Genomic DNA, 26,572 nt, shown 5'->3' on the forward strand with positions numbered 1-26,572 from the left:
CTCAGACCCGGCAGTTATTCTTTAAGATAAATATAGTGAATATTATGAGATGTCAACGGTTCTTGTTTTTAATGGGGATAAGAGAAGAGGCTGAAACAGCACTGAGAAATTCAAGATAGCTACAAAGAAGTATTTACTGACAGGGAAGGTACATATTGGCATACTTTGCTGATAAAGGCTTTTTTCTCTGAAAGATTTTTTTAAATAAGATTGACTTTTCCTTTTATGCATGGTTTAGGTATATTTTTACCCGAAGATCAGAAAATAAACTAAATGGCCTAAGGTGTCTTCATCTTATGATTTTTGTGATTGTATAATCTAGAAGTCTATCTTTAGGTATTTCTCGTTTTCTGATAACTTCTCTGTAATGCCTACATTGCTGCTTCATGAGCCTGGCCCTTTTTCTTCAGCATTTTGGAATGGGGATGGGAATATGTCTCAAGAAGAAATTTAAGTCAAAAGGGTTTTTTGGGTAGAGGTAACTACATTCATATACACTCTGGTTTTTGGTTATTGAGCTACCATAATAGAATTTGGTAATATCTTTCCAATTCGATTTGCCTGTAGTGAAATCTGTGATTTAATTTTCTTTAATCAATAAGGAAGTTTCTGATTCAATACCTTTATTAAACTAGCAATTATAGAGCTCCTGCCATATGTCAGGTACTAAGACAATTGTTTTCCATGAATTATCTCATTTAACCACTTCAATGATCCCTTAAGTAGTCACATTTTTACAGTAGGATAATCTGAGGCTCCAAATTACATATCTATTAAGTTTCAGAGCCAGTATTCAAACCTGTCAGTTTTTTTTTGCCTCATTTGTTTTGACTAATTTAGTCTTTCATTATCATATAAAATGAATCATGGGTGCAAGTCTGCCAACTACCATTTCTTTCTTTTCTTGAGAGATATAATTGCTTTCTCCCTGGAGTGATCTATTGATGAGTTGGATATTTAGGTAAACTTTTAATTGTATGTGAGGGGCATGCAGGCATATTGCAATGCAATCTACCCCAGTAGATTGAAAAGATAATAACCTTTATTCATTTTCTGAATGTGTTGTCCCTATGGACAAATTTCCTATTAAACAAATAGGTCATTTAAACATGTTTACTAACCACGAAGCCAAATGATATTCTCATTTGGATTTAATAAAAATTTTATTTAAGACTGTGAGTCTATGGGTGTTACCCATATTGCAATTTAGCCTCAAGATTTAGACCTTACTTGCATTCATTAATTACCTATAATGTGTTTGGTCCAACACATGTATGGCCTAATTATCTCCAACTCAAATGACTACATAGATAAAAAGTTAGTTGTGGGACTGACTGGATAAGACAGTTCATTCAAGAGGGTAAATATGGTAGACCTGGGTGTTAGGTATTATTTTCCTACTTTCCTAAAAAAATCTAGTAAGAGTGAAAGCCTTGGTTACTTATATTTGAAGAATCAAGTTGTTTTTATTCTTGAATTTTATATCAATATGAATTAACCATTTGATAGAGTATTTATGATTCTAAAAGTTTACTGTTACATACTTATTTATTCAATTAAAAACTATCAATACTTAGTCTCTTTATGGATATTTTATCTGTTTGCTGTATTAGAATCTGGTTAATGTCTGGCTAAATGAATGCGGTAGCCAGGATATTTGTCAAAAAATTGTGCATGGGTTTATTTAGAGAAATGCTGTAACTTAGTGATCAAAATCTAGTTTTGTGTTTTTCATATAAAATCAACTTTTTTTTTTTTAATTTTAGTGAAAGGAGCACCTCGAAACCTAAAAGTGACAGATGAGACTACAGATAGCTTTAAAATTACCTGGACTCAAGCTCCAGGGAGAGTTTTAAGGTACCGAATTATATACAGACCAGTTGCTGGTGGAGAAAGCAAAGAAGTTACTACTCCAGCCAATCAGAGGAGGAGAACGTTGGAGAACCTGACTCCAGACACAAAATATGAAGTCTCTGTAATTCCTGAATATTTCTCAGGACCTGGCTCTCCGTTGACTGGAAATGCAGCCACTGAGGAAGGTAGCGGAAATATGCTGACCATATGGCAACAACCAAAATCTTAGACTGCAGGGGAGACTTTGGACAACTATGCAGATACTACAAGCCGTGAGACATCTGGTCTCAATTATCTGAGTCATTTTAGACTGTAGTCTTTTCAGACTTGAGTTACTCAAATTTTTGACTTGCTTATGACAGCATTTATTTGTGTCAATAGAACCTGAATGCTATGGTTTGGTCTAAATATTCTTTTAAAAATAATGCTATTAAGTATTCTAATATAAATTTAAGGACAACTAGGGATTAAAAATAAAACTACTCTGCACCATTGAAACAGATTATATATTACTTCTTTAGGAAGATTTTAAAATATTAGCCTGTTTTTAATTTAAATGGTTTGGTTAGGCTTCTAGGATAGATTCTGATATTTGTGGCAAATTATTATTTAACATGTTATTCATTGAGAAAATTAAGATATTCATATCTTTCATTTTATTCCCTATTTCCAAAGTTTTAAAATATATAACAATAAGAGCATATTAGCAATAATGAACAGTTATTGAGCATCTATTTGTTTCAGGTTCTGTGTAAAGAGCTTTTCATATATAGTGTCTCATTTAATCCCTGCATAGAGTCTATGCAGTTATTATTATTCCATTTTACAAAGAAATTGAGGGTAAGCAAACTAAATAACAACTCAGACACATGTTGCTAATGAATGGTGAACCTGTTTGTGGACTTTATTGTCCTTGTGCATTCATAAGAAATACTCATTTTAGCTGAGCCTGCATCACTACTTCCCTCTTGCTGTAGTCTAGCTAATTAGACTTTCCTACACAGACCCTTCCTGTTTTTACCTGCTTTCTTTCTGCTATCTTCCCTTTGGGAAGTCACTACTTCCCTTTTCTCTTTCTTTTTGGGGATCTAGGGTTCTTTGTGCTGGGCACCAAAAAAGACCCAGTAACGCTTCATTTTTCTGTTTTCTGGAGTAAAAGTGGCTGGCTGTTATGTGCCCAGTGGAGAGCGTCATAGGGTTGGCTGCCTTGAGGTCCTTTAGAGATGACATGGCCACTCTATCAGTAAAGTCAGGAAATGCCAAACGTCATAGTTGCAAAGGGATGGGCAGCCCGAGTTTTACCCAAGCCTAGGTCTCACATAGGCTGTTTCCTCTCTTACATATTTTTTCTACGAACAGCATTATTTTTATAATCTGTTATTTTATTACATCAGTGTATTTCCTGGCCCTTACATTTAGATGTTCTTAGGATTGTGCCAATAAACCCTTTTTATTGAAGATTTCTTATAGGAGTTAAAATCTACATTGTGATAATAATCAACGTATGGGCATTTTATAGTGCTTTGTTCCACTTTTACAGAAAACCTTGTAGGTTTTTACATGACAGATTCTCACATGAAAGGTTTTAACTGTGTAAACACAGGAGAATTGGATGTCTCTTGCTTTCTTTCTTCTGACATATAAGGCCCAACTTAGAAATGTTTAACCTGTTGGCTACTTAACATTTACAACTGTCATAATATCACCCAGGACATACATTTCATTTCATACACAGATATGCATATAAGACAATGAAGTGTTTTTCAAGTCATTTTATTAAATAATGACTTTTTTTTCTTTCAATGAAGTTAGAGGGAACCCAAGAGACTTAAGAGTTTCTGACCCTACAACATCAACTATGAAATTATCTTGGAGTGCAGCACCAGGAAAAGTGAAACAGTATCTCATCACATATACCCCAGTGGCAGGAGGTGAAACTCAAGAGGTCACTGTCAGAGGAGATACAACCAATACCATGCTGAGAGGATTAAATGAAGGAACACAATATGCCTTATCTGTGACGGCCTTGTATGCGTCTGGGGCCGGAGACACCCTTTTTGGAGAAGGAACAACGCTTGAAGGTAATTACTGTCATATTTTATAGAAATCCCTGAACCTGTTGGTGATTGCATTTAGGAAGCTTAAAATGTTTTCAGAGAATGAAATCTAGAAATGTGCAATTCTTTCTCTTATAAGAAATCTGTATTGAAAAATAAGTAACTATAAAACCGCCTCTTATTATGAGATGTAGAATGTCAGCAACTGAAACATTTAACTTGACTAGGGAGAAGTGTATTGGGGAGCTCAGTGCATAAATAAGACCCTAGAAATATATCTATAATGTCATGAGTTGGTTAACTGGAGAATAGGTGTGTGACACTCAGAGTGGGAAGGGACCTTGGGAAACACCTGTGGATGAAAAGGGTTTGAATTGCCCAAGGTAACAACAGCTGCTTCCATCGCCCAGGAGGGCACAGGAACCCTATTTTGACTCTCAGTGTCTCTTCATTCACCATGCATAAAAACATTCATAACAGCTTGAGAAATATGAGAATCCAAGTTTCCATTTGTTTGTTTTCCAAATAACCTCCAAAATTCAGTTCTGTGTTAAAAGTTCAGAGTTAATGCAGTACTTAGTAAGAACCACCAACAAGACTGGAGCCTTTCCTTGGTTCTCTAGAGTTCATTATCTATCAGAAGACTTCATATCTTTTTGGATCTTTTGAAACATAATGGAAGCTTAGAGTTACCTCACCATAACTACAAAGTAAGTCATGTAAGAGAGAGAAAATACAAATTTAACTTAACCACAATGAGAATGGAATATAATATTAAAAAGAAATACTGGTGCATGGTTACAGTGATAAGTTAGTATCATAGTTGGGGGCCTAAATGGAAAATCAGGCATAGCTGTCCTCTTATTATAACCATCTTTCATATGACTTATTTTAAATAACCATAGGAAGAAGAATCTGAAATATCTTTTGTGATGTGACGTCACAGTGATATTAGAAAAAATATCCATCAAATTAGGTGGATCCAGGAGTTTGGAAGATTATAGATGATTTAATTAGCAGGGACAAGGCCTACAGCAGGCAGTTTTGGATAAAACTTCAAAACGTAGTCAAGAATTAAAACAAATAAATAAAAAACATTCTAATTAAAATTCTATCTCTAATAGTGATCTAGGAGTTTAATTGCAATAGTCCATGAAATTTATTTTTAGAAGAGGATTTAAATGAAAGATTAAGCACCTGTATGTAAAATACTGATGACCAGAAGGGTCCTGGTTTGGCTTCTTAACCATGTGACCTTAACCTCTCGGAACCTCTCGGAACCTCAGTTTACCCATCTATAAAGAGGGGATGACCATTGTTACCCCTTTCTCCCAGACGTACTGTGGAGATCAAATGGGAGAATGCAATTAAAGCTTGTACTATATGTCTATAAAATGTATCAAAAGGAAATAACATTAACTTTAGAACTGATATTAAAACATAAAGCTTTTGTAAGAGATATTCAGAGATATTGATTGGCTACACTAAAGTTGTGAAAATAATTAGAGGTAGAAATGGAAATTGCCTTAATCACAGAGACATAATCCAAACAACAAAAGCATGTGATCTTTATATCTGGAGCAACATCTAAAATTTCTGAGAAGTTTGTACTTTTCTTTTGACCTTTTGAAGTTTTCTTTCTCATGTGCTTTCCTCAATCTTTCAACATAGATTGTTCATAGGATTATTTTGGGGATAAACTTTTGAGCTTTTATTTTTTTATAGAATAGCTGCATATTATTTATACTTGTAAAAATTTCTCCCTTATAAGGAATATCTTGGAAATTGTTTAACTCCTACTTGTATCTTTTAACCCTCTGATTTTTCTTACTTTCAAAAATATATTAATACTCAATCAAAATCTTCTTGATTCTAAAAGTTATGGAATTTTGCTAAGAATGATGTATAAATAATCTTTAGAAAACAAAATACACATTTCAAATGAACAGGAAACACATTCTCTTGGGCTGTGAGTTTTTTTCTATGCTAGCTATACAGTTAAATTGTTTATAATTTTGTAGCTTTGCACAAGTGGTATAGAACATCTACCAACTTGTGTGCTTGTGTGAGTGTGTGTTCTCACCCATATTTGATCAGAAATTACCTCTAAGGGAGATACATGGGAAGTAAAATAAATTTTGAAAGTTACTTCTCATTTCCTGAGAAGGAGGAGACCTAGATGATTTACAAGTTTACTTTAAAAATAGAGTTAATTCATAAGTACATTGTAATTATAAATTTTTGTTTCTATTTACACCAAGCTCTTTACTATGGTGAAGGATTACATGAAATGCTGCCAGCCTGATTTTATTAACATATTTATCCCATTGCATCATGTGTGGTAAACTTGACAAATATGTGAAAGCATAGTTGTGACTAAATTAAAAAAATAGAAAATGTTTGCCCCTGGTTATTCCATTTCATTTTATTGTATTAACTCAGCCAAACCCACATACCATATACAGGAATAGGATATGATGGTAAATGCAGGGAATGGAAAGCCCAGAAACAGAGCCAGGCAACTGCTTTTGAGGGCTGCTGTTTTTCTAATCTGTTTTTCTCTTGGGAGTGGAGGTGGTAAGAGCCTACCTTAAAGGAATGTTTCTTCGATCCAGAGCCATGGCTTAGTGGGCAAGAGCATTCTGTAAGTTGAACATTTTATAGATTGCCTGAAGTGCATTCAATTCAATTCAAAAAGAATTAAAAAAATATTTAGTGTGGTCTACAACCATCCCTAACTTGAATCTGTTTTCTAGTGCTTTGTTGAAGTGCAGCCAATGATCAGAAAATTCCCCTGTCCCTGGAAGAGAGATTTATTAGCATTGGCTTTGGGGAAGTTCATGGTTGGCTCTCGTACTTAATGAAATAGAATCACAAAGGCAGAGTTTATTACTATTTCAGATCCAAACTTCAGAGGAATCTGAGCACAAACCATTAGGGTTGATTTACATTGTTTTTTTTTTTTTTTTCTCCTGTTGTTGTTGTTAAAGTAAATTTAATGTGATTACTAAAACACTGTTGTACATGGAAATGCACTTTACGTTTTTGTAGAACTTGTCACTGTTAGTGTTTAGAGAAAGGAAAACTGTTCTTATAAACCTTGAGATGAATAATGCCCATTTTAACTCAGAGTTTTACCACAAATGAATTAAAATTTCAGTTTGGGAATAATATGGTTCTTTTTATTTTTAATTAAAATTTTTAAAATTAAATTTACTGGAGTGACGTAGGTTAATAAAATTATATAAGTTTCAAATGTACAATTCTGTAACACATCGTCTATGTATTGCATTGTGTGTTCACTATCCAAAGTCAAATCTCCTTCCATCACCATATATGTGATGCTCTTTACCCTCTTCTAACTCTCTCCCTCCCCGCTTATCCTCTGGTAACCACTGAACTATTGTCCGTGTCTATGAGTTTTTGCTTGTTTGTCTTGTACTTGTTTGTCCTTTCAGTTTTATATCCTATATATGAGTGAAATCATATGGTTCTTGACTCTTTCTGACTTATTTCAATGCTTTTTAATTCTGAGTGTTGTTTTTGGCTATGGAAAAGATGACTTCAGAATTTCCTTTGTTTCAGTTGCTATAGCAACCTGCCAATGTCCTAGACATGAATGGCTTCCTGTACATCAAACCAAGCTAACTCAGCTGACATTTTGTTACAATGAGGTTTTTAGCACATCAAGGAATTCTTCTGCATGCTGTTGAGTAGCATGGGGCCTCTCCAAGATGGACTAAACAAGGCCTCTATGTTTTCCTAGATTTATTGCTGTCTTATAATTTGAAAAATCATACATTCTGGGTATAACAACTCTGACGTTTCCAGGCAACTTTAGCACAATCACCAAACAGTAATTAATATTTCCTTTTCTGTGAATTAATGACTCATCATAAAAAAACCTAAATCAAATTGAACAGATAATAATTATGAAAGAAACCTCACACAGGCCTTGAGGTCAAAGGCTGATTTAGTTGTTAAGAGGTTTTTAAGAAATATGTATTGCTTAAGGTAATTAACTTATCAATAGTGAACTTTGTCCTTTTGAATGGTGGCTCTAATTCATTGGTAGTAAATCAAGTGTGTTTCCATATGAACATTATCCAGAAGCAGGTTTTCTGTATTCTGCTATGGAAAGTTGGATGACTTTTTAGCTGAGCTCTAACGGAAAAGACAAATTGATTTAGAAGAGGGTTTACATTACATTTTCAATTTAACTTCTATTTTTGAAAGTGGTATGTGAAACTCAATGAAAGCTGGCTGGAACAATCTATAAGATGAAATACAGTTTCATTTCATTATGATTAATTTTTCAGTTATCATCATTGGCTAATTTCTTTTATAATTGTATTTGAATTGGACGATGATTTGCTTTTCAGAAAGCAAATGGAAAAGGGCTAAGGAAACGTAGGAAAGTTACTTAAATGAGGCATTAATTCTTTGGCCTCATATGTGGAAAAAAGTAGAAATCAACCCCTTGTGGATGTTCAGATCATGAGAAATGCACCTGTCTGTGTTACATCCCACAGCAGCAGCACAAAGATGCACGCCAGCAGGCACGAGAAAAATGCCTTCTGAACATATGTGAATACGTTTTATAATCGGAGTGGAAATGTATAAAAATTTAAAAAACTGGTGAATTTTGTATGTTTAAATTTATGACAGAAAAGCATTATTATTCCTTATATCTGTACTGGTACTATACTGAAGAGAATAGGGTAGAAGGGAAAACTTTTGAGAAGAAGTCAAAGGAATAAAGATGAAGGCATACCATCACTAAAGAAGAGGACTTGTTTGAAATGATTGCCAGAAATTCTGTTATCAGAGATAAAAGTAACATACAAAGCACAGACATATAGTTCAGAACCATGAGATTAAATATTATTGAAAACAATGTCACTTCGGTAAAAAAACTGAACAAGCCAAAACATCATAAAACATACATTTGTATCTTGCGGCAGAGGGAAGGGAGGAACTCAAGGAGGGAGGGAGCCTTTGCTAGAGCAGAAGTGGATCCAGGTTCAGGGAAAGGTAATGACAAAATGGCAAAAAGTCTACTGGAACTGGTTTTCGTTCACTGCCGCCATTGCTTTGCCTTTCTTGGAGAGAGGCTACAGGCTGGTCTTCTGACATCTTTCCTTTCTTATTCCTCTCTCTTTCGTCTTCCCTGTTGGGAATGCTAACAAGAGACTTTCCCAAACCCCATCTAACCAAACCAAGCCATATAATTCTCTTCCTGCAGTTACTGATGTCTGAAGTTTCTTAGATTGAGAACAAAGCCTACAATTCAATATATTAAACCAAACCAAATGCTTGGCTGGGTAACACTTGGATTGAACCTCAGTCACAGGAAAATATGATCAACTCTTGAATAAGAAGCATGTGTAGAGAACCATATCCTTTTTAGAAAGGATGCAGGGGAGTCGAGAGCATTGAACATCCCACATGTGTTTGGGATGGAAATGATGTGATGAGAAGCTTCAAACAACTTCTTACTTCTCTGAGGGTTAGCCTTTAGACTAGTCTAGTATCTAAAGGGTGATTTGTTGTGCATGGCCACAGACCCAAACAATATATAAATCATCAAGCAGTCCTACATAGCATCACTGTGTTCACAGTTTTGAAGAGTTTTGCTTTCACCACACCTGTCTTTAGTTTGAAGGAGCCCCATTTCAGAGAAAAAACAAGTATGAGGATTCCTTCAGACATTAAGCAAGCACACCTTCAAAATAAATGCCTCTCGAGGCCTCAGAGAGAAGCAGAAGAAAGAAGGGAAAAGAAATGAGAAAAAAATAAAGAATTGTAGACCATTAGAATCACAGAAGAGATTTAAAAGATTTAGAAGCATCAGTGCTGAGGCATATCTCCAGATATTCCAGTTGAATAGAATATTCAACTGATTTGGGCATGGTCTAGTCTTTGGCTCTGCAGGTGATTCTATATATCCAACTAAGTCCAGTCCAGTTATTTTGCTGCCCAGGGCCCTAGGAGGTGATATAGTCTGCTGGTGACCTGCTCAACTTGTTGCACATCTAATTCCAAGACCAGCTGTGCCACTTGGCAGTCTGCCAATTATATCATAGGGTACAATCCAATAGCTTCATCTTTTGATTTAATACTTGGCCAAGCCAAGATTCCATTTAAGAAAAAAAAAAAAAACTTCAAGGGTTATAGGATCTATTAAGATTTACTTGTCATGATTATATCATATTCTCAAAATCCCTGGGACTCATTCAACAGCTAGAATACCCAACCCTCTTCCTTTTTTCAGAAAAAAAGTTTCTCAATTGTTTGACAATAGTATAAACTTAATATTTAGGCATCTTTTTATCAAACTGAATGATTGACATAGAAGCCCATTAGAGTGGTTTATCTTTTTAATTTTGGCTACTGGATTGAGGTGTCTTTCTTCTGTTTTGGATTCCTTATTTCTGTGTCATTATCAATCATGGAATATTGCAATACCAGTGTCTGCAAGTCATGCCTTTATGTGACACAGGCAGAAACTACAGTTCTTTGAGCCTTTTTTTTGAGTAGTAGGGAATTTAGCGTTCACTCAACTTAGTGTTGTTATGCCATTAATTAGAACTCAGGAATATCTTTCAGTTGATATTTTATTTGTATCTTTACAGATTCTTTTCAGGACATTGATAAACATTACAAAGGTCTTTATTACAATTTTACTAGTACTTTGTTCTTACTTCATAAGTCTTGAGAGTGTTAAAATAGTTTATTAAAATTCATGGGAAATTCATGTCTAGTGATCTAAGCTCCTTTTGTTTGTAGCCCAGAAATGTTTTTGTGGATGTATTTTTGCTTCAAACACAATTATCTTCCTATTATTTTTCTCACAGCAAAATCACCAGGCTCTGTTTGTGAAATTGGTATCTGTTGTCATGGAAATAAACAATGTCACAAATGCAGTGCTGTAGAAAGTAGAAAGGAAAACAGGCTGAGAAGCACAACCTTTGGGGAGACTAGAAACTAAAAACATTGTTTATACATTACTCCAGTGTTAATTTGGAAGATAATGCCCACATTCTCCTAACTTTATTTTTGTCTTATATATTTTTTGGAATGTCATTAATGTGTTTTTTTTAGCTCATTTAAATACAAAGTCAATTTTCAGTACAATTATTTCACACCAGCTGTTTCTAACTGCAATTTAGGTAATTTAGGAGAAAAGAAGCCTAGGAAAAAAGGCTACATTTCAAGCAAAAGAAACATGTGTGCACATGTAAACCTTAGAGACCATTTGTGGGGATATCAATGATCAATCAATCAATCGATCAATCAATAAAAAAACAACGAAATCAAACCAAACCATAGAAACAGTTTGTTTGTATTCCAGTAAGTAGAGAAAATATAAAGATGTGTGGCCATTTAAGTAGCAAATACAGGTAAAGAAGAGCTTTAGTTGAGAATTAGTCTCAAGCACTTAGGGAAAAAAAGTCAACATGTTCTTGAAAATAAGTATTCTTGGTTACAGTGAAATATGTAACTAATTTCCCTCTAGAGATGAAATGTCTTGTCAGCAGTTAGAGTTATTTATAATGGATTAGAATTTTCCATTTGGGCTTGGGGTTCTGGTATGATGCCCAGCTCCTGTTTTGTTTATTTTTCCCCTCCAAATTCTACCATGTGTGATACGTTTTTGTTCACCCAGATATCTTTTTCATTTGTTGTTATCTTTACTTTTTGTACTGAAATTTAATTGTTTAATTATGGGTATCTTTAAGGTATTCATTTTTTTCTTTGATTCAAATAAAATAATAGCCTTCCAAATTCTTGTAACAGCATTGTATATCATTAGCTTGAATATATAATTAGTGGTAAAATGTATGCTGTAGAAGCAGAGAGTTTTGTATTTATGTCACACTGTGGCATAAACCCTAGAAAAGGTAGCCAATATAAAGTGACCTGTATATTTAACTTACATTTAAATTATGGAAAGTGAGGGTTTTATTGGAAGGCATCTGTGCCTCCTATTAAGTTGAGGTTTCTATATTTTTCCACTTGGGTTGTATTTTTTTTTTTTTTGAATGAAAGAGCCAAAATTTAGTAGCAGACATTTTCAATCAGCTAAAACAAGTAGTGTGTTTTATTTTGATGACTAATCGCTTTTAAGCCTTCCAGAAGAATTGGTGGTTTTTGGTTTCACTAGGGGTAAGCTGTATTGAAAGTTTGCACTTCTACTTTTTTAACTGATTGAACAAATAAAGTTTCCACCAAAAAATGATTGTTAGAATTGAGATTTGTAAGTGATAGGAAATTGTTGAAGTTATTGTAAATCATACATTGAAATTGAGCTTATTTAAATTAGATCAGAGAGGAAAATATGATGGTAAAGAAACAAAGATCTTTGTGAACAATGGGCTATGTCATAAGGTGGAGTGAAATGTGGTAAAATTTTTGGATTTAGATGCATTTTTTTCTTTGGAAAAATTTCTGTTAGGCATATACTTCTGTTAGGCGTATACTTCATACTTGGATGTTGTCCTTGCGCTGAAGGACCTTACAATCTGACTGGATATATAGGGGGCAGGGTGATCGACTGGAAGCATATATAACTCTAAAGTTTTATTCCATCAATCTGTTCCACTGACAGAACAGGACAGAGAACTCAGAAAGAAGAAATGAGCAACTTTAGACAAGCTGAATTTGAGTCCAGCAAGTTAGGATATCTACCAGGAGGTAGGGATATTTACATATCTAGTAGGCATTAAAAAACGATTCTCCTTTAATTTCTATTCTAGAACGTGGTTCACCTCGGGATTTAATTACTAAAGATATCACTGACACATCAGTTGGGGCTTATTGGACGTCTGCTCCAGGAATGGTTCGTGGTTACAGGGTCTCGTGGAAATCGCTTTATGATGATGTTGAGGCTGGAGAGAAAAGTCTTCCTGGAGATGCAATTCATACTGTGATAGAAAATCTGCAGCCAGAGACCAAATACAAACTTTCAGTATTTGCAGTTTACAGCAGTGGAGAAGGAGAACCTTTGAATGGAGAAGCCACAACTGAATGTAGGTAACATTACAAATGTGTCTGGTGTGTATTGGTGCTACCTAACTTAAGTGATATGAAGCTGAACCACTTGCATTTTTTTTTTTTTGATATGATCATTGAGTACTAAAACATTAGGACCTATAAAGAATATGGTTTAAATTCAGCTTTGATTAGTATCTAAAGTTTTTAACAAAATGTGAAATATTGAATCCCTTCCCACTACCTATTTCCCTCTTTCTCTCTCACTCTCAGAATGATCAACTAGATAAGAAACTGAACTAATAAAAAGATCAGGAGCTATGAAGACAGAATTTGGCACATTTATAGCTATATGACCTTCAGCAAATTACTTAATCTTTGAGCTTCAGTGTCCTAATCTGTAGAATGCAGTCTCTTACAGTTCTGAGGATTGAAATAACAATGTGCAAAGTACCAAGCATAGTGCCTCGCCACTGAGAGATGGTTGATAAGTGATAGTGGCTATTGAGACTATGATTGTTATACACTAATCCTAGATTCTTTACTTTATTCCGACTGTAGTTGGTAAGGTTAAATCAAAAGTCTCAATTTTCTGGTGGCAATGGTTTACCTTAATCTCATTAATATTCTTCTTGTAAATAATTTTGAATGATGTATCATCATTCATTATTAGCTGTCTGGTGAAATATGTGTCAACATTTCTTAATTATCTTTCCTAAAAAGTCATTTGTTAATCATGGGCATTTCTCAAAATTTATAGGAGAAATATGTATTCCTTCTGTTTTGGGAAAAAAATTAGGAAAAGAAGACAGAATAGGGAATCCTTGCATTTTCTTTTATTAGAAAGAAGTGGAGAAATTGGGTGATTTTTCTGGCAATGAACAATTTCAATTAAATCCTAAGTCTTGATTTTAAGTTATCCTTAAAATCTTTTCATCTGAGTTGTCTGAAGAAGTCATCTTTTCTTTTTAATCACTGGCAAACTCAGTAGGCTATGACTAAGCTTAAATTTGTGTCAAAGTTAATGATATTGAAAAAAATAAAAATCCTTATAGGAAATTTAAATACATGAAAAGGCATATTTCTCAAATATTCATATGATTGGTTTACATAGTATTAATAGTAAATGAAATCTTCTGTCTGAATAATATATTCAGATGTTTAAGAAGTTGGCAGAAATTCATCTCTATTTCTGGCAGAAATTCATTTGTTATAGAAAGAAGTCATGTTGTGAATTTAGGCCAGATATGACACATATAAATAAATTTATTTGTAGGAGTAAAGATACAATTTATGTGGCTGAGAAATTATAAAAGTATATGTATTTAGAGTAAAGGGACGCTTGTTCAAAAACTCTCCTCCACTGTGTCTTCTTCTAAATAGACTGAGTCTTCAGATATTTATTTAGAATTGTAAATCTCTACAAGGGACGTTTTAGCCAAAAGCAAGTGTGTAAGCAGAAATCCTAAATAATCTTTCAGTTCTAAGTAGCTGGGCTTCTAACAAATTTTCAGTGGCTAATTGATTCATTTAAAGATGTGTGAACAGAAAGGCCTCTTTTGAACTAGGAGCAGACTAGGCAGGAATGAAACATACATTTTTTAGAGTACAGGCAACCTGCTCAAACATTTAAGCAGCTGTGAGAGAAGCCAGGAACTTTTCTTTGTTCTAGTACCATTTTGTTGCTGTGTTTTACTTTGTTCTCTCTGTGGAAAGTAAAGCAGTTTAGAAAGTACTTTGAGCAAGCTGAGTCAGATGTGGTATTTAGGTGGTGGATGAATCCTAAAGTGTGGATAACTGGGCAGAGTCACTAGGTCAGGCTCTTAGAGTTTCTGATAAACGTCCAAGGGAACATTTTGTAAATATTTTCAGAATCGCTTTCAACTCAGAGACATGGTATGCAGACTGCTGATAGTATGAAAACCGTGAACTGTGGCTAGAAAGCCAGCAGATGAGAAACTTTCTATTAGCCCTCCAATTTATGGCAGCTGGTTTAGCAGAGGTACAGTGGGTGTTGGAAAGCATTTTGTGAGAGTTCCTAAGACACGGAAAGAACTTACAATGTGAGTGTTACAGCATTTTTATATCATGTGGCTGCCTATCAATAAAGTTAAAAAGCTTGCTTTCTACTTGTGGGAAGCCAACAAGGCTTTTAAAAATTTCTCCCTAAAATCCATAGTTTTTCTTTAAGAGTAGGATAAGGTATATTGTACCTTATTTAACTTCAATTCCTTTATCTAAAGAATCAAAGGCAGGAATATAATTGAAATCTTTGAAGCACTTCAAGGTATGAAGTACAACATTTGACTGTTTATTAACATATTTAGTTTTGGGAAAATTTTAAAGTTTGGGATGCCATTCTTTTGGGAACATAGGTTTCTTTTCAGACCAACACTTATAAGATTTAAATGGTAATTTTCCTCAATTCTGAATTGTGTGTAATTCAGAATTTTGTGTAAGAAGTGTCTTGTTCCACTGAATAAAAAATTAAGATAGAAACAAGAGATCAGAAAACATTTAGCACAATATTTTTTAGAAACGTATTAGATACACATCAAATTATTCGATATTTGTGAAAATTTGTAATAATACAAATAAGTTGTTCTGTATACCATTCTTTTCCATACTATTTTCAAAACCATACATAAAGTCTTTACATCTTTTGTTTGAAAATATACATTTTTTTTCTTTTAATAGTTCACTCACCTGGAGAATAATAATAGATAATTGAAAATTAATCTGAATAAATTTTAATATTTCCAGAAAGTAAGACACTTGGCTGAGAATTCTTTTAGTTTTTTTAAACCCTAAAATAAAAAATCGAACCAATTTATTCTTAGTTGAAATTATACTTTTACATCTCTCAGAAACATAACTCACAATCATATATTAAATTTCTTTACCTATTTTATTATTCTCATTTTTGTCCTCTATACATAATGTATCTTTTGTTTATATGGCTACTTTCAACATTTTCTTTTTAACAACGATTTCAAAGCAATTTACTTATGCTATGCTTTGGTGTAGTTTTCTTCGTTTCCTATGCCTATAGTTCATTGAACTTCTTGGATCTGTGGATTTATACTTTTGTAAAATTTAAAAATATTTAGGCCATTAGTTATTTAAATATTTTATTTATTACACACCCACTTTCTTGAGGTACTCCAATTATATGTACATTAGTCTTGAAGTTATCACATTGTTCACTGTTGTACTGTTCTGTTTTTCAATCTTCTTTTCTTTTCTTTTCTTTCCTTGGGTTTCATTTTGGGTAGGTAGTTTCTATTATCATGTCATCAAGTTCATTAATCTCATTTCTACAATTTCTAATCTGCTGTTAATGCCACTCTGTGCATTTTTCAGTTACAGAAGTTTGGTTTGAGTCTTTTGTATGTTCTATGTCTTTACTCACCATGCTTAATATTTCTTCTATCATCATTAGCATATAAAATATAATTTTAATATCCATTTTGAATAATTAAGTCATATATGTTATTTCTAATTCTGTTTTTATTGGTTGATTTTTGCTCTTATTATGGATTTTCTTAGTCAATTCCAACTACCATAACAAAATACCATTGACTGTAGGCTTAAAGAACAGAAATTAATTTTCTCAAAGTTTTGGAGATTGGAAGTTCAAGATCAAAGTTCTGTCAGAATTTGATTTCTGGTGAGACTCTCTTCTTGGCTTGCAGATGACAATCTTTTGCTATGTCCTTACATGGCCTGTTCTTGGTCTATATTTGCAGGGAGGGAGGGACGGAGGGAGAGAGAGAGAGAGAGAGAGAGAGAGAGAGAGAGAGAGAGAGAGAGAGAGAGAGGAAGAGGGAGAGAGAGAATGAGAGTGAACACTCTGGTATCTTCTCTTTCTCTTACAAATCCTATCAGATTAGGGCCCTACCCTTATGACCTCATTTAATCTTAATTACCTCCCCAAAGGTTCTATTTCCAAATACCATCCCATTAAAGCTTTAATATATGCATTTTGGGGTGATGCAATCATTTAGTGTATAACATGGGTCATATTTTTTTCCTTCTTTGAATACCTGGTAATTTTTATTAGATACCAGACATAGTGTATTTTAGTTTTTTGGGTGCCAGATATTTTTATATTCTTATAAACATTCCTAAGCTTTGTTCTGGAAGCAGTTAAGTTACTTGAAAATAGTTTGATCTTTTTGAAGCTTTCTTTTATGCTCTATTAAAGTCAGACTAGAGAAACTTTTAGTTTAGGCCTAATTTTGCCCTATTACTGAGACAATAACCTCCTGAGTACATCATGCTCTGAGAATTTTGAGGTTTTCTGCTTTGGTTAGGGGGAGCATTTCTGGCCTTGCGGGAAGTCAGAATTGCTCCTTCTCTTCCTTTTTGGGTGGTTCTTTCCCTGGTTTCCAGTAGTTTTCTCATATGAAGTCAGACAATTAAGTTCGCGAACTCATCCTAGAAAAAGTGCTACATATTTGTTGCTGAATATCATTATGATCACCTTCAAAGTACTCCCCTTGGGAAGTTGTGCACCAACGTCAGTGCCTAGTCTACCCTTCAAAGAAATTTTGGAACTGTTTCTGGAATGGCCATCAGAGCTGTCATCCCGAATGTCGTCAAAATGTCTTCCTTTCAATATTTCCTTTATCCTTTGGGTAAAGAAAGAAGTCATTGGGGGCCAGGTCAGGTGAGTAGGGAGGGTGTTCCAATACAGTTATTTATTTACTGGCTAAACACTCCCTCACAAACAGTGCTGTGTGAGCTAGTGCATTGTTGTGATGTAAGAGCTATGAATTGTTGGTGAAAAGTTTAGGTCATTTTCGTGTAACTTTTCCATGCAGCCTTTTCAGCACTTCCAAATAGTAAACTTGGTTAACTGTCTGTCCAGTTGGTAGAAATTCATAATGAATAATGCCTCTGATATCAAAAAAGGTTAGCAACATCATTGCAACAAGTTTGCAAACTTAATTCTCAGACCCCATATCTATGTACTGATTAGTACTGGGTTGAAGGCTCAAGGAGGACTTTTTTGGAGCTTCTTCTCTGTACTCATATAACACCATCTCCTCTACAGTTCTCTGCTTTGCAAGTTCTAGGTGCTTTGGGCTCTCCAGACTTACAAAACTACCTTCTCAAATAAGGAACACTACCAGGCTCCATAGGGGTCCCCCCTTCCTGTACTGAGGTTGGAAACCCTCTCCAACAATAAGCTAGGGCAATCATAACGCGCACTTTCATTTGCTTTCCATCTCTCAGGGATCACTGTTCTGTGCTGCTTGATGTCTAATGTCTGAAAAATGTTTATCTGTATATGTACATTTTAGTTTTTTCAGATTTTTGGTTGTTTCAAGTGGTCCCTGCCCATTTGAACACAAATGTTTCTCTTAGAATCAAGAAAGATTCTTTGCAGTGTTTCTTTCAGCTTAGTTTCTTCCTATAGAAAATGCTTATGGATTTTGAAGGCTAAGATTATTGAACTGAACGAAATGATCCTGCTTATAAATCCTAATTATGTATAAGAAAAGGGATATGTTGGCTATTTGTGGATATTTGATGACCTGTTCCTGATATAATTATTAATAATTGTGAAATATTAGTAAAAGATAATTTAATAAATAACATTGATTACATATTATTAAACACTTTTTACATATAGTGCGTCCTAAAACACTCAGTGTTTACCAATTTATCTTTAGAGCCCTTGAGATATTTTTATGTGTTAAAGTTCCCTACTCCTTTGTTTTCATAGTCTTACATGTTTGTGACAATCGCAAAGAATAGTGTGAACTATTCATTCTGGCTAGTTGTTTGTACCTTTTTCTGAAAAGATCCACGTGATACTTCTGATCTCACATTCGTGACTTTTAGTATTCCCCACAGCATGATTGCTACAGGAATTCTTTACAGATGGTAACATAATAAAAATTCTAAAAGTTTATCTCCAGAAATGGATATTTTCTTTACTAAGGTCTCTAGAATGCAAGTAGGAAATCCGTGCAATATGAACTTCCATTTTTTATTTACTAGCCAGTTAAAGAAAAACATCTTACTGTGATCTCACTGAGATTAAGCTCACACGCCATCATGAATTTACAAGCGATCACAATGCTCAGCAAGAGAATAGTGTACATATTTAAGAAACCACAGATAGTTTCTTTTCACATAAGTGGGATATGTATATTTTCTTTCAACATGGTAAACCATCCTTTTATCTCACAGTATCGCAAGATTCAAAAACTTTGAAAGTGGATGAAGAAACAGAAAACACAATGAGAGTTACCTGGAAACCAGCACCAGGGAAAGTCATCAACTATCGTGTTGTATATCGCCCCCGTGGGGGAGGAAGACAAATGGTTGCTAAAGTGCCACCCACAGTCACCTCAACAGTGTTAAAGCGACTTAAACCCCAGACCACATATGACATCACAGTTCTTCCAATTTACAAGACAGGAGAAGGAAAGCTTAGGCAAGGATCAGGAACAACAGGTACAAAATAATTTTTTTTGGGGGAAAGTATGTCATATTTTAAAGGGAGACTTTAATACATCTACTTTATTTGTAAATGTCTAAAATTAATTCTGCAACAAATTAAATTAGAATAATTACATAGGATGCCTAATTAGCATATTTTTTGCCAGTCTAGTTCCTGGTAAAACGATTGTACATATTAATATTCTAATGATAATCTAATCTTCTGAACTGTGAGAATTATTTACACCTCCACTTGGGTATCATTCTATTAATCAGGACTTTTATTGGGTATTATATGTCGTGCTACCAGACTTAATCTTTTTATAAATACACATTTTGAAGTGTTATCTTTGTGATGATTCTCATGTATGTGACTTAGATATTTCTAATTTGATTTATTATTGTAAGGGCTAATAAAAAACAAAACCCAAAGTGTAATCTTATGGATAATACTTTAAAATCTTTTTATCTTGCAGCTTCTCGATTTAAGTCACCCAGAAACCTCAAAACATCTGACCCAACCATGTCGAGCTTCCGAGTGACTTGGGAGCCTGCCCCTGGGGAAGTGAAAGGTTATAAAGTCACATTCCACCCTACAGGGGATGACAGAAGACTGGGGGAGTTAGTGGTTGGACCATATGACAATACAGTTGTTTTGGAGGAACTTAGGTAGGAATGAACTATATTTGGTTTGTGTTAAAAGGTTGACTAACTTATGTAAATTAATAGGCCTGACACAGATAATCAGTTATGTGTCTGTTTGCCAGCAGTTTTTTAAAATCAGTTGAAGTTGCTTTCTTATTCTTGATGCTGCTGAAGTTAAGGATTCAGAATCTAGCAACAGAATTTAGGTCTATGCAGATTTTTAAAAAAATGTTTTAAACATTTTTGTTATTAAGTGGTCAGGGATGTCATTTTTTTCAATAACACCCTGAGTTAAAAAAATTAACATCCATATTACACGATTTTACCAAAAGCAGCTTGTACCTAACCAGCCCTGTGGAATTGTGGGGTATCCCCTGCCTTCTGGAAAGGCCCAGGTGACTCACGCTGATTCCAAGTGTGAATCCTCTTCCAGGGTGGGCCATGGGAGAGAAAAGGCAGGACTTTGTGCTTGGTGCCAGCTGGCAGGATTGGGGAAGGGTGGGCTGATTAAAAGTCTTGCTTCAGGCTGTGCAGTGGAAAACAAGGAAATTTGAGTTTGAACAGCACCCTACATTCATTACAGTAAAAAGAATGGCTTACTGTGCAATGCCTTTTGGACAGTTTATTTGTTTCAACCATTCATTCAACGATATTGAAATCTGTATAAATGCTTGCTATTTACTTTAATCAGAATAAGGAGGATGAAATTTATTGAGCCTACCATGTGCCGAGCATTGTGCTAGGAGCTTTATGTTACCTGGCAAGGTACAACATTTACATTATTTTCTTATAGACCATTGCTTAGAAGCAGTAAGAATAAAGAGCCTGATCTTTCCCTGACATGCTCAGTGACATGGAGAGGATTCCACATCTGATGGAAAGTCAAGACAGAAGCTGGCTCTGTGAAGCCCTAGTATTCTCTAGAATGCTTGCTGGCTAGTTTCCCTTAATGCCTCACTTGTAAGCTTAAACTACAGTGAAACAGAACTTATTCTTCTCTTGTAATGTTATACATTATAACTTCCTTTGTGTGAAAGTTTATAAATTAACAAAGCAAAAAATGATACCATTTGAGCCAATTATACATACAGACTATATATTTTAACATTTCAGGGCAGGTACCACGTACAAAGTGAATGTTTTTGGAATGTTTGATGGAGGAGAAAGTTCACCACTTGTTGGACAAGAAATGACAACCCTTTCTGACACAACTGTAATGCCAATTTTATCTTCTGGTAAGAAATTGAATTACATTTACCTAGGAGACCTTAATATTATGAAACTACTTTAAATATGAGTTGTTAGGTTAATCATGCAGTGAAAAATGACTATAAAAACTTAACAATAAAATTTATTTAAATAATTTACATACTTAAATTTTTTAAAAAGTATCCAGCTAAGCATACTTTTGACAATATATTTTTAAGGCTTTTCTTATCAGCATTTCATTGATTACATAGTACTGTATTATTTAAAGATGAGTTTTTACAATAGGTAGATAATATGTATACATTTTCTCTCTTTTTTATGACTAAAATGAAGTTTTGTTTTGTTAAAGTAATGGCAGAAATAATTTACTTGGGCTGAGCAGCAGAGTTGCGTTACATAAATAGGTGGGCAACCACAACTTGGGAAGCAAAATGGTGACATAAATCTTAGGTTCTTTTGCTCCTGCCATGATTACAACTTTGATGTACACAAAGCTAGTTTTGAACATTTTTACAAGTTTAAGTTGTGGGTAGAATTTATTTCTAAATGTTTTCCATTATTAATTGCTAAAAAAGAGTAGGTGTACACAGAGCATGAGCAGGCTTGCAAAGACTTAGGTGTTTGGAGCAGTATCTTGGAATCCTCAATCCTGATTTAATGTATAATACACGAATGATGCCTTTGTTGTGTGATGAGCATCACATAATTTTTCTCCATGAAAGTTTGTTTTTTTGTAATATAAAGATCAAATGCTAACATGGCAACAGCTTGGAAAATTCATAACTGGTAACATATAGTTCTGGGAAATACAATATTTGAAAACATAGATGTAGATAAAATAAAGTGTCAAATCTTGCTGTTTTGCATTAATGTTCTATTGTTTCTCCTATGATGATATTAACTGACTTATATTTTTATTTTGTAGCCTGTGCACTGACGATATTGGGATTGTTCTCTCTTTCCAAAGCACCCTAGCTTTGTATCAATGTTTGTGCTTGTTGTCTCTATAGCTCTCAATTTGTATATTTGTTTGCATACTTTTCCTAAATTGTCTTCCTTCTCTCTTGATTTTTAAATGTGCAGACTTCACCATCTGTATTTACATAATTGTTGTACACAATAGATGATTAAGTAGTTTATAACTAAATAATATAATAGCTATCAGGTTTTAAAACATGTATTTTTACTTTGAAAGGGTCTAATTTTAAGAGTCATGTGTCTGATTCTTCATAATTTATGCAATAGTTATCTGGGAGTTTAATTATTTTAAAAGATATTTTTGGCTCACTAAAACCTTTTCTAGCTTACACATTTTATCAGTTCCTCTCATACTTGTCTGCTAATGACCACTGAATATTACAAAAAGAATCACCCACAAATCTAGTTGCTAGATCACATTAAAATTTTATTAAAATTATTAATGCCTTATAGTTAGATGGCTGTACATTTTCACTTATTTATTTCAGCTCTTGGGTTTGTGAGCCGATTCAAACTTACAGTGATGGTTTTATTTAAGTCTTCAGGGTCTATGACTATGGCCAGGAAATTTAGTCAAAGATGAAGGATTTGCCACTGAAATAATCATTGGAGGAATTGATGATATTTATGACTGTTATTTGAGATTAACAAATCATATGGACATATTTTCAGAGTCTTGAATTCCAAAGCTGCAGAACTCAAATAGTTAGGCAACAGTGAGCATCTAGGGGTGGCAGAGGCATGGCTAGGAAGTAACACTGCTAAGAACTTGCTGCTTACTCTGCTCTGTCTCACAATTGTCGTGTCAGGGATGGATTGTATCACCAGAGCTGAAGCAGACATTGTGTTGCTGGTGGATGGATCATGGAGCATCGGCCGGGCAAATTTTAGAACAGTGAGGAATTTCATTTCTCGTATTGTGGAAATCTTTGATATTGGCCCTAACAGAGTACAAATTGGTAGGTCTGACAATATTGAAGACATTTAGACATTTTCATTATGCTCTTTTATATACGCTAATGCCAATGGTGTTATTTTAGGCCTTGTTCAGTATAGCGGGGACCCCAGAACGGAGTGGCAGTTAAATACTCATAAAGACAAGAAGAGCTTGCTGCAAGCTGTGGCAAACTTGCCATACAAAGGAGGCAATACTCTCACAGGTGAGGAAGGATGGTCTGGTGCAATTTTAGTTTCTGCTTTTGGTCAAACCTTGTAGCTAAATAATGATGTGATTGATTCTCTTTTAAAAATCCCCTAGGCATGGCTTTGAATTTCCTTCGCCAACAGAGCTTCAGAACCCAAGCTGGCATGAGGTCTAGAGCTCGAAAAATTGGTGTTCTTATCACTGATGGAAAGTCACAAGATGATGTTGAGGGGCCTTCAAGGAAACTCAAGGATGAAAGTGTAGAGCTGTTTGCTATTGGTAAGCACTGGAAAGGCTAGTAATGTTCCCTGTATTACAAAAGATGAGGGTAGTTTTGTAGTTAAAATTATTTTCTGAAGTGTGAAAAAAAACCCACGTTTTTCCTATCACATAATGTGTCAACATGATATGCCAGAAAGTTAATTCATTTTCTCCTTTTTTCCTTGTAATGAGACAAAATGACATGTGTTCTTGGAAGACAGTAATGGATCAAGAGGGCAAATTTGCTATTAGTAGGATTCAGGAAATTTCCTGTTTGGTTTCCCATGGCACCATGTTCATTTTTGATATCCATTATTTTACTTTCCAGAAAGAACACTGAAGAGACACTTTTTGGTGGGAAATTGGTGCTAGAAACATATAGAAGAATATAATTCAGAGTAGCCTTTGGTTTATATTTTTTATTTGTTTCTATTTTATAAGTAAAAATAGGTAATCATTTTATTATTGAGGAAAATCATGTGTTCTAGCTAACATTGAACATATAAGGGTAGCATGTAAAATATTTGCTTCATTCCATTATTTTTCTTCTGAGAAGTGCTTTTAATTTCTATATATCCATTGTTTTGAGGTATTAAAAATGCTGATGAGATTGAATTAAAGGTGATTGCAACGGATCCTGATGAAATCCACGCGTACAACGTGGCAGACTTTGAATCACTCGCCAAGATTGTGGGTGACCTCACCCTTAACTTGTGCAACAGTGTCAAAGGTCCAGGTAAGGGTAGCCCAGGATGTTCACCCTCAGCACTGTTGATATTTTGGGCCAGATTATTCTTTTTTGGATGGGGGAGGTGACTCTTTTGTGCACTGTGAGATGTTTAGTAGCATTCTTGGGATCTGCCCACTGGATGCCAGTAGCATCCTCTGATTTATGACAACTGAAAATATCTTCAGAATTTTCCAAATGTCTGCTGCGGAGAATACTGCCCCCAACTGAGAATTATTGGTTTAGTCCTTGATTTTTTTTTCTGATGGCATCAAACTAGAAATGACTTCTAGCTTATTGGAGGATACTTTTAGTTTATATGTGCCTGTACACCACACTCACTCACACACATGCACACACACACACACATGTATGTATAAATGGAGGCTGGAGAAGAGAAAGAGAGATGCTTTTCATATATATATATATATATATATATATATATATATATATATATATATATATATATTCTCTTATAAAGCCTCTTATTAGACTTTTGTTTTCTAAAGTTTCTTAACTTTTTTGTGTGATTAGAAATGAAAGAGGGTTTTGTTTTTTTTTTAAAGATTTTATTGGGGAAGGGGAACAGGACTTTATTGGGGAAGTGTGTACTTCCAGGACTTTTTTCCAAGTCAATCTTAGTTGTTCTTTCAATCTTAGTTGTGGAGGGTGCAGCTTAGCTCCAGATCCAGTTGCCGTTGCTAGTTGCAGGGGGCGCTGCCCATCATCCCTTGTGGGAGTCCAAGAATCGAACTGGCAACCTTGTGATTGAGAACCTGTGCTCCAACAATCTGAGCCATCCAGGAGCTCAGCGGCAGCTCAGCTCAAGGTGCCCGTGTTCAGTCTTAGTTGCAGGGGGTGGAGCCCACCATCCCTTGCGGGACTCCAGGAATTGAACTGGCAACCTTGTGGTTGAGAGCCCACTAGCCCACGTGGGAATCTAACCGGCAGCCTTCAGAGTTAGGAGCATGGAGCTCTAACCGCCTGAGCCACCGGGGCTGCCCCGAAAGAGGGGTCTTATATCTGATTTGTTTTGCCTCAACTATAGATGACAAAATTTAAGACTTTGTACTTGTAACCCTTAAATATTCAGAGAAATTACAATTTTAGAGTTTGGACTTTTAGAAATGACACAATGTTCTTCCCCTGTGAGGAAACTGAGATTTAGGGAAGTTAAATTACTTACTCAGAGTCAAATGGTTAAAGGTGTTTTTAGAGGTCTTGAAAAAAGTAGCTATTGATAAGGAATTAAAATTTAGAAATAAAATGATGGAACTGAATTTGTAGTTACAAAGAATAGTACAACATGGTTACTATCTATAAAGAAAAGAGGGCAAAACACAGTAAGCACCAAAATTAAAGGTTTTTGAAAATTAATGACAAAATTTAATTATCATTATGATAAAAGTTTCTTTTAAGTACTTATAGATATGGAAAAGACTGTCTTTTCTGAATTTATTCTGGTTTTGGAAAAATTGGAATGAACTTAACAAATAATGTGGTAGAAATGTTTCACATGCTTTGCGTACTGGGGATGCATTTATTTGACTGCTCCTTCTTGAGTTTCTCTCTCCAAACTTTTGCAGATTTTCTGTTTTGGATTTTGAACAACAGACTGACCTTTTCCCTAGAGAAATAGACCAGCCAGGAAGCCAGAACTTGTAGGCTTCTGGCTCTGGATTAGCTGAGAGAGTTGTAGTTTTATTTAGTTGGAGAGAACTTTGAGTAGGGATGAAAACATCTTTTATTTATTTTCCTTTATTTTTTTATTTTTTGTCAGCTATGTAATAGTTGCATTCATTCTGGTTTCCCAGACAGTTAAATTGCTTGATAATTTTGTAGGTTTGATTATGACCCAAGTACAATAAAGGTTAGGATACTAAGAATGGAAATCCTTTCCTCAGCTTTGGCTTACAAAGAAAGTAGGAAGAATTTATATGAGAATGATTCGCCATGCTCGTCGAGTCACTGGATTAATTTTCTTTCCATTTTTATTTGGACATCTTTCTAGTGGTCATACTGAGCTTAATATTTTCATTTTCATTGATATTTATTCTGGGTCTTCTTATGTGTTAGTCATTTCACCTCTCTCTACCTACAGAGAGCACAATCACAGACAGTATGATACTACCAAATTTTAAAAAAACTTATTTGTTTTTCCTCTCCCTTGAGTACAAAAGTGGTTAGCTTCTCTTACCACTGATTTAAGTTCTGTAGGGGAACTTATCATGAATAAGGTGCCAATTC

The 26,572-nt window shown here is 34.6% G+C and overlaps 1 protein-coding gene across 1 annotated transcript in view; it reads left to right on the top strand.

The window, feature by feature from the left end:
* COL12A1 (collagen type XII alpha 1 chain) overlaps nucleotides 1-26,572 on the top strand; it is a 113,770-nt gene that overhangs the window by 24,666 nt on the left and 62,532 nt on the right. Inside the window, exons 12-21 of the mRNA XM_081035110.1 lie at nucleotides 1,767-2,039; nucleotides 3,663-3,935; nucleotides 12,671-12,943; nucleotides 19,110-19,376; nucleotides 19,838-20,030; nucleotides 21,120-21,241; nucleotides 23,003-23,152; nucleotides 23,234-23,353; nucleotides 23,452-23,616; nucleotides 24,188-24,334. Of these exons, the coding sequence (XP_080891236.1) occupies nucleotides 1,767-2,039; nucleotides 3,663-3,935; nucleotides 12,671-12,943; nucleotides 19,110-19,376; nucleotides 19,838-20,030; nucleotides 21,120-21,241; nucleotides 23,003-23,152; nucleotides 23,234-23,353; nucleotides 23,452-23,616; nucleotides 24,188-24,334 (1,983 nt within the window). The remainder of the gene's footprint in view (nucleotides 1-1,766; nucleotides 2,040-3,662; nucleotides 3,936-12,670; nucleotides 12,944-19,109; nucleotides 19,377-19,837; nucleotides 20,031-21,119; nucleotides 21,242-23,002; nucleotides 23,153-23,233; nucleotides 23,354-23,451; nucleotides 23,617-24,187; nucleotides 24,335-26,572) is intronic.

The sequence above is a fragment of the Rhinolophus hipposideros genome (genome assembly GCF_964194185.1).
Source record: "Rhinolophus hipposideros genome assembly, chromosome: 3".
Lineage (NCBI taxonomy): Eukaryota > Metazoa > Chordata > Mammalia > Chiroptera > Rhinolophidae > Rhinolophus > Rhinolophus hipposideros.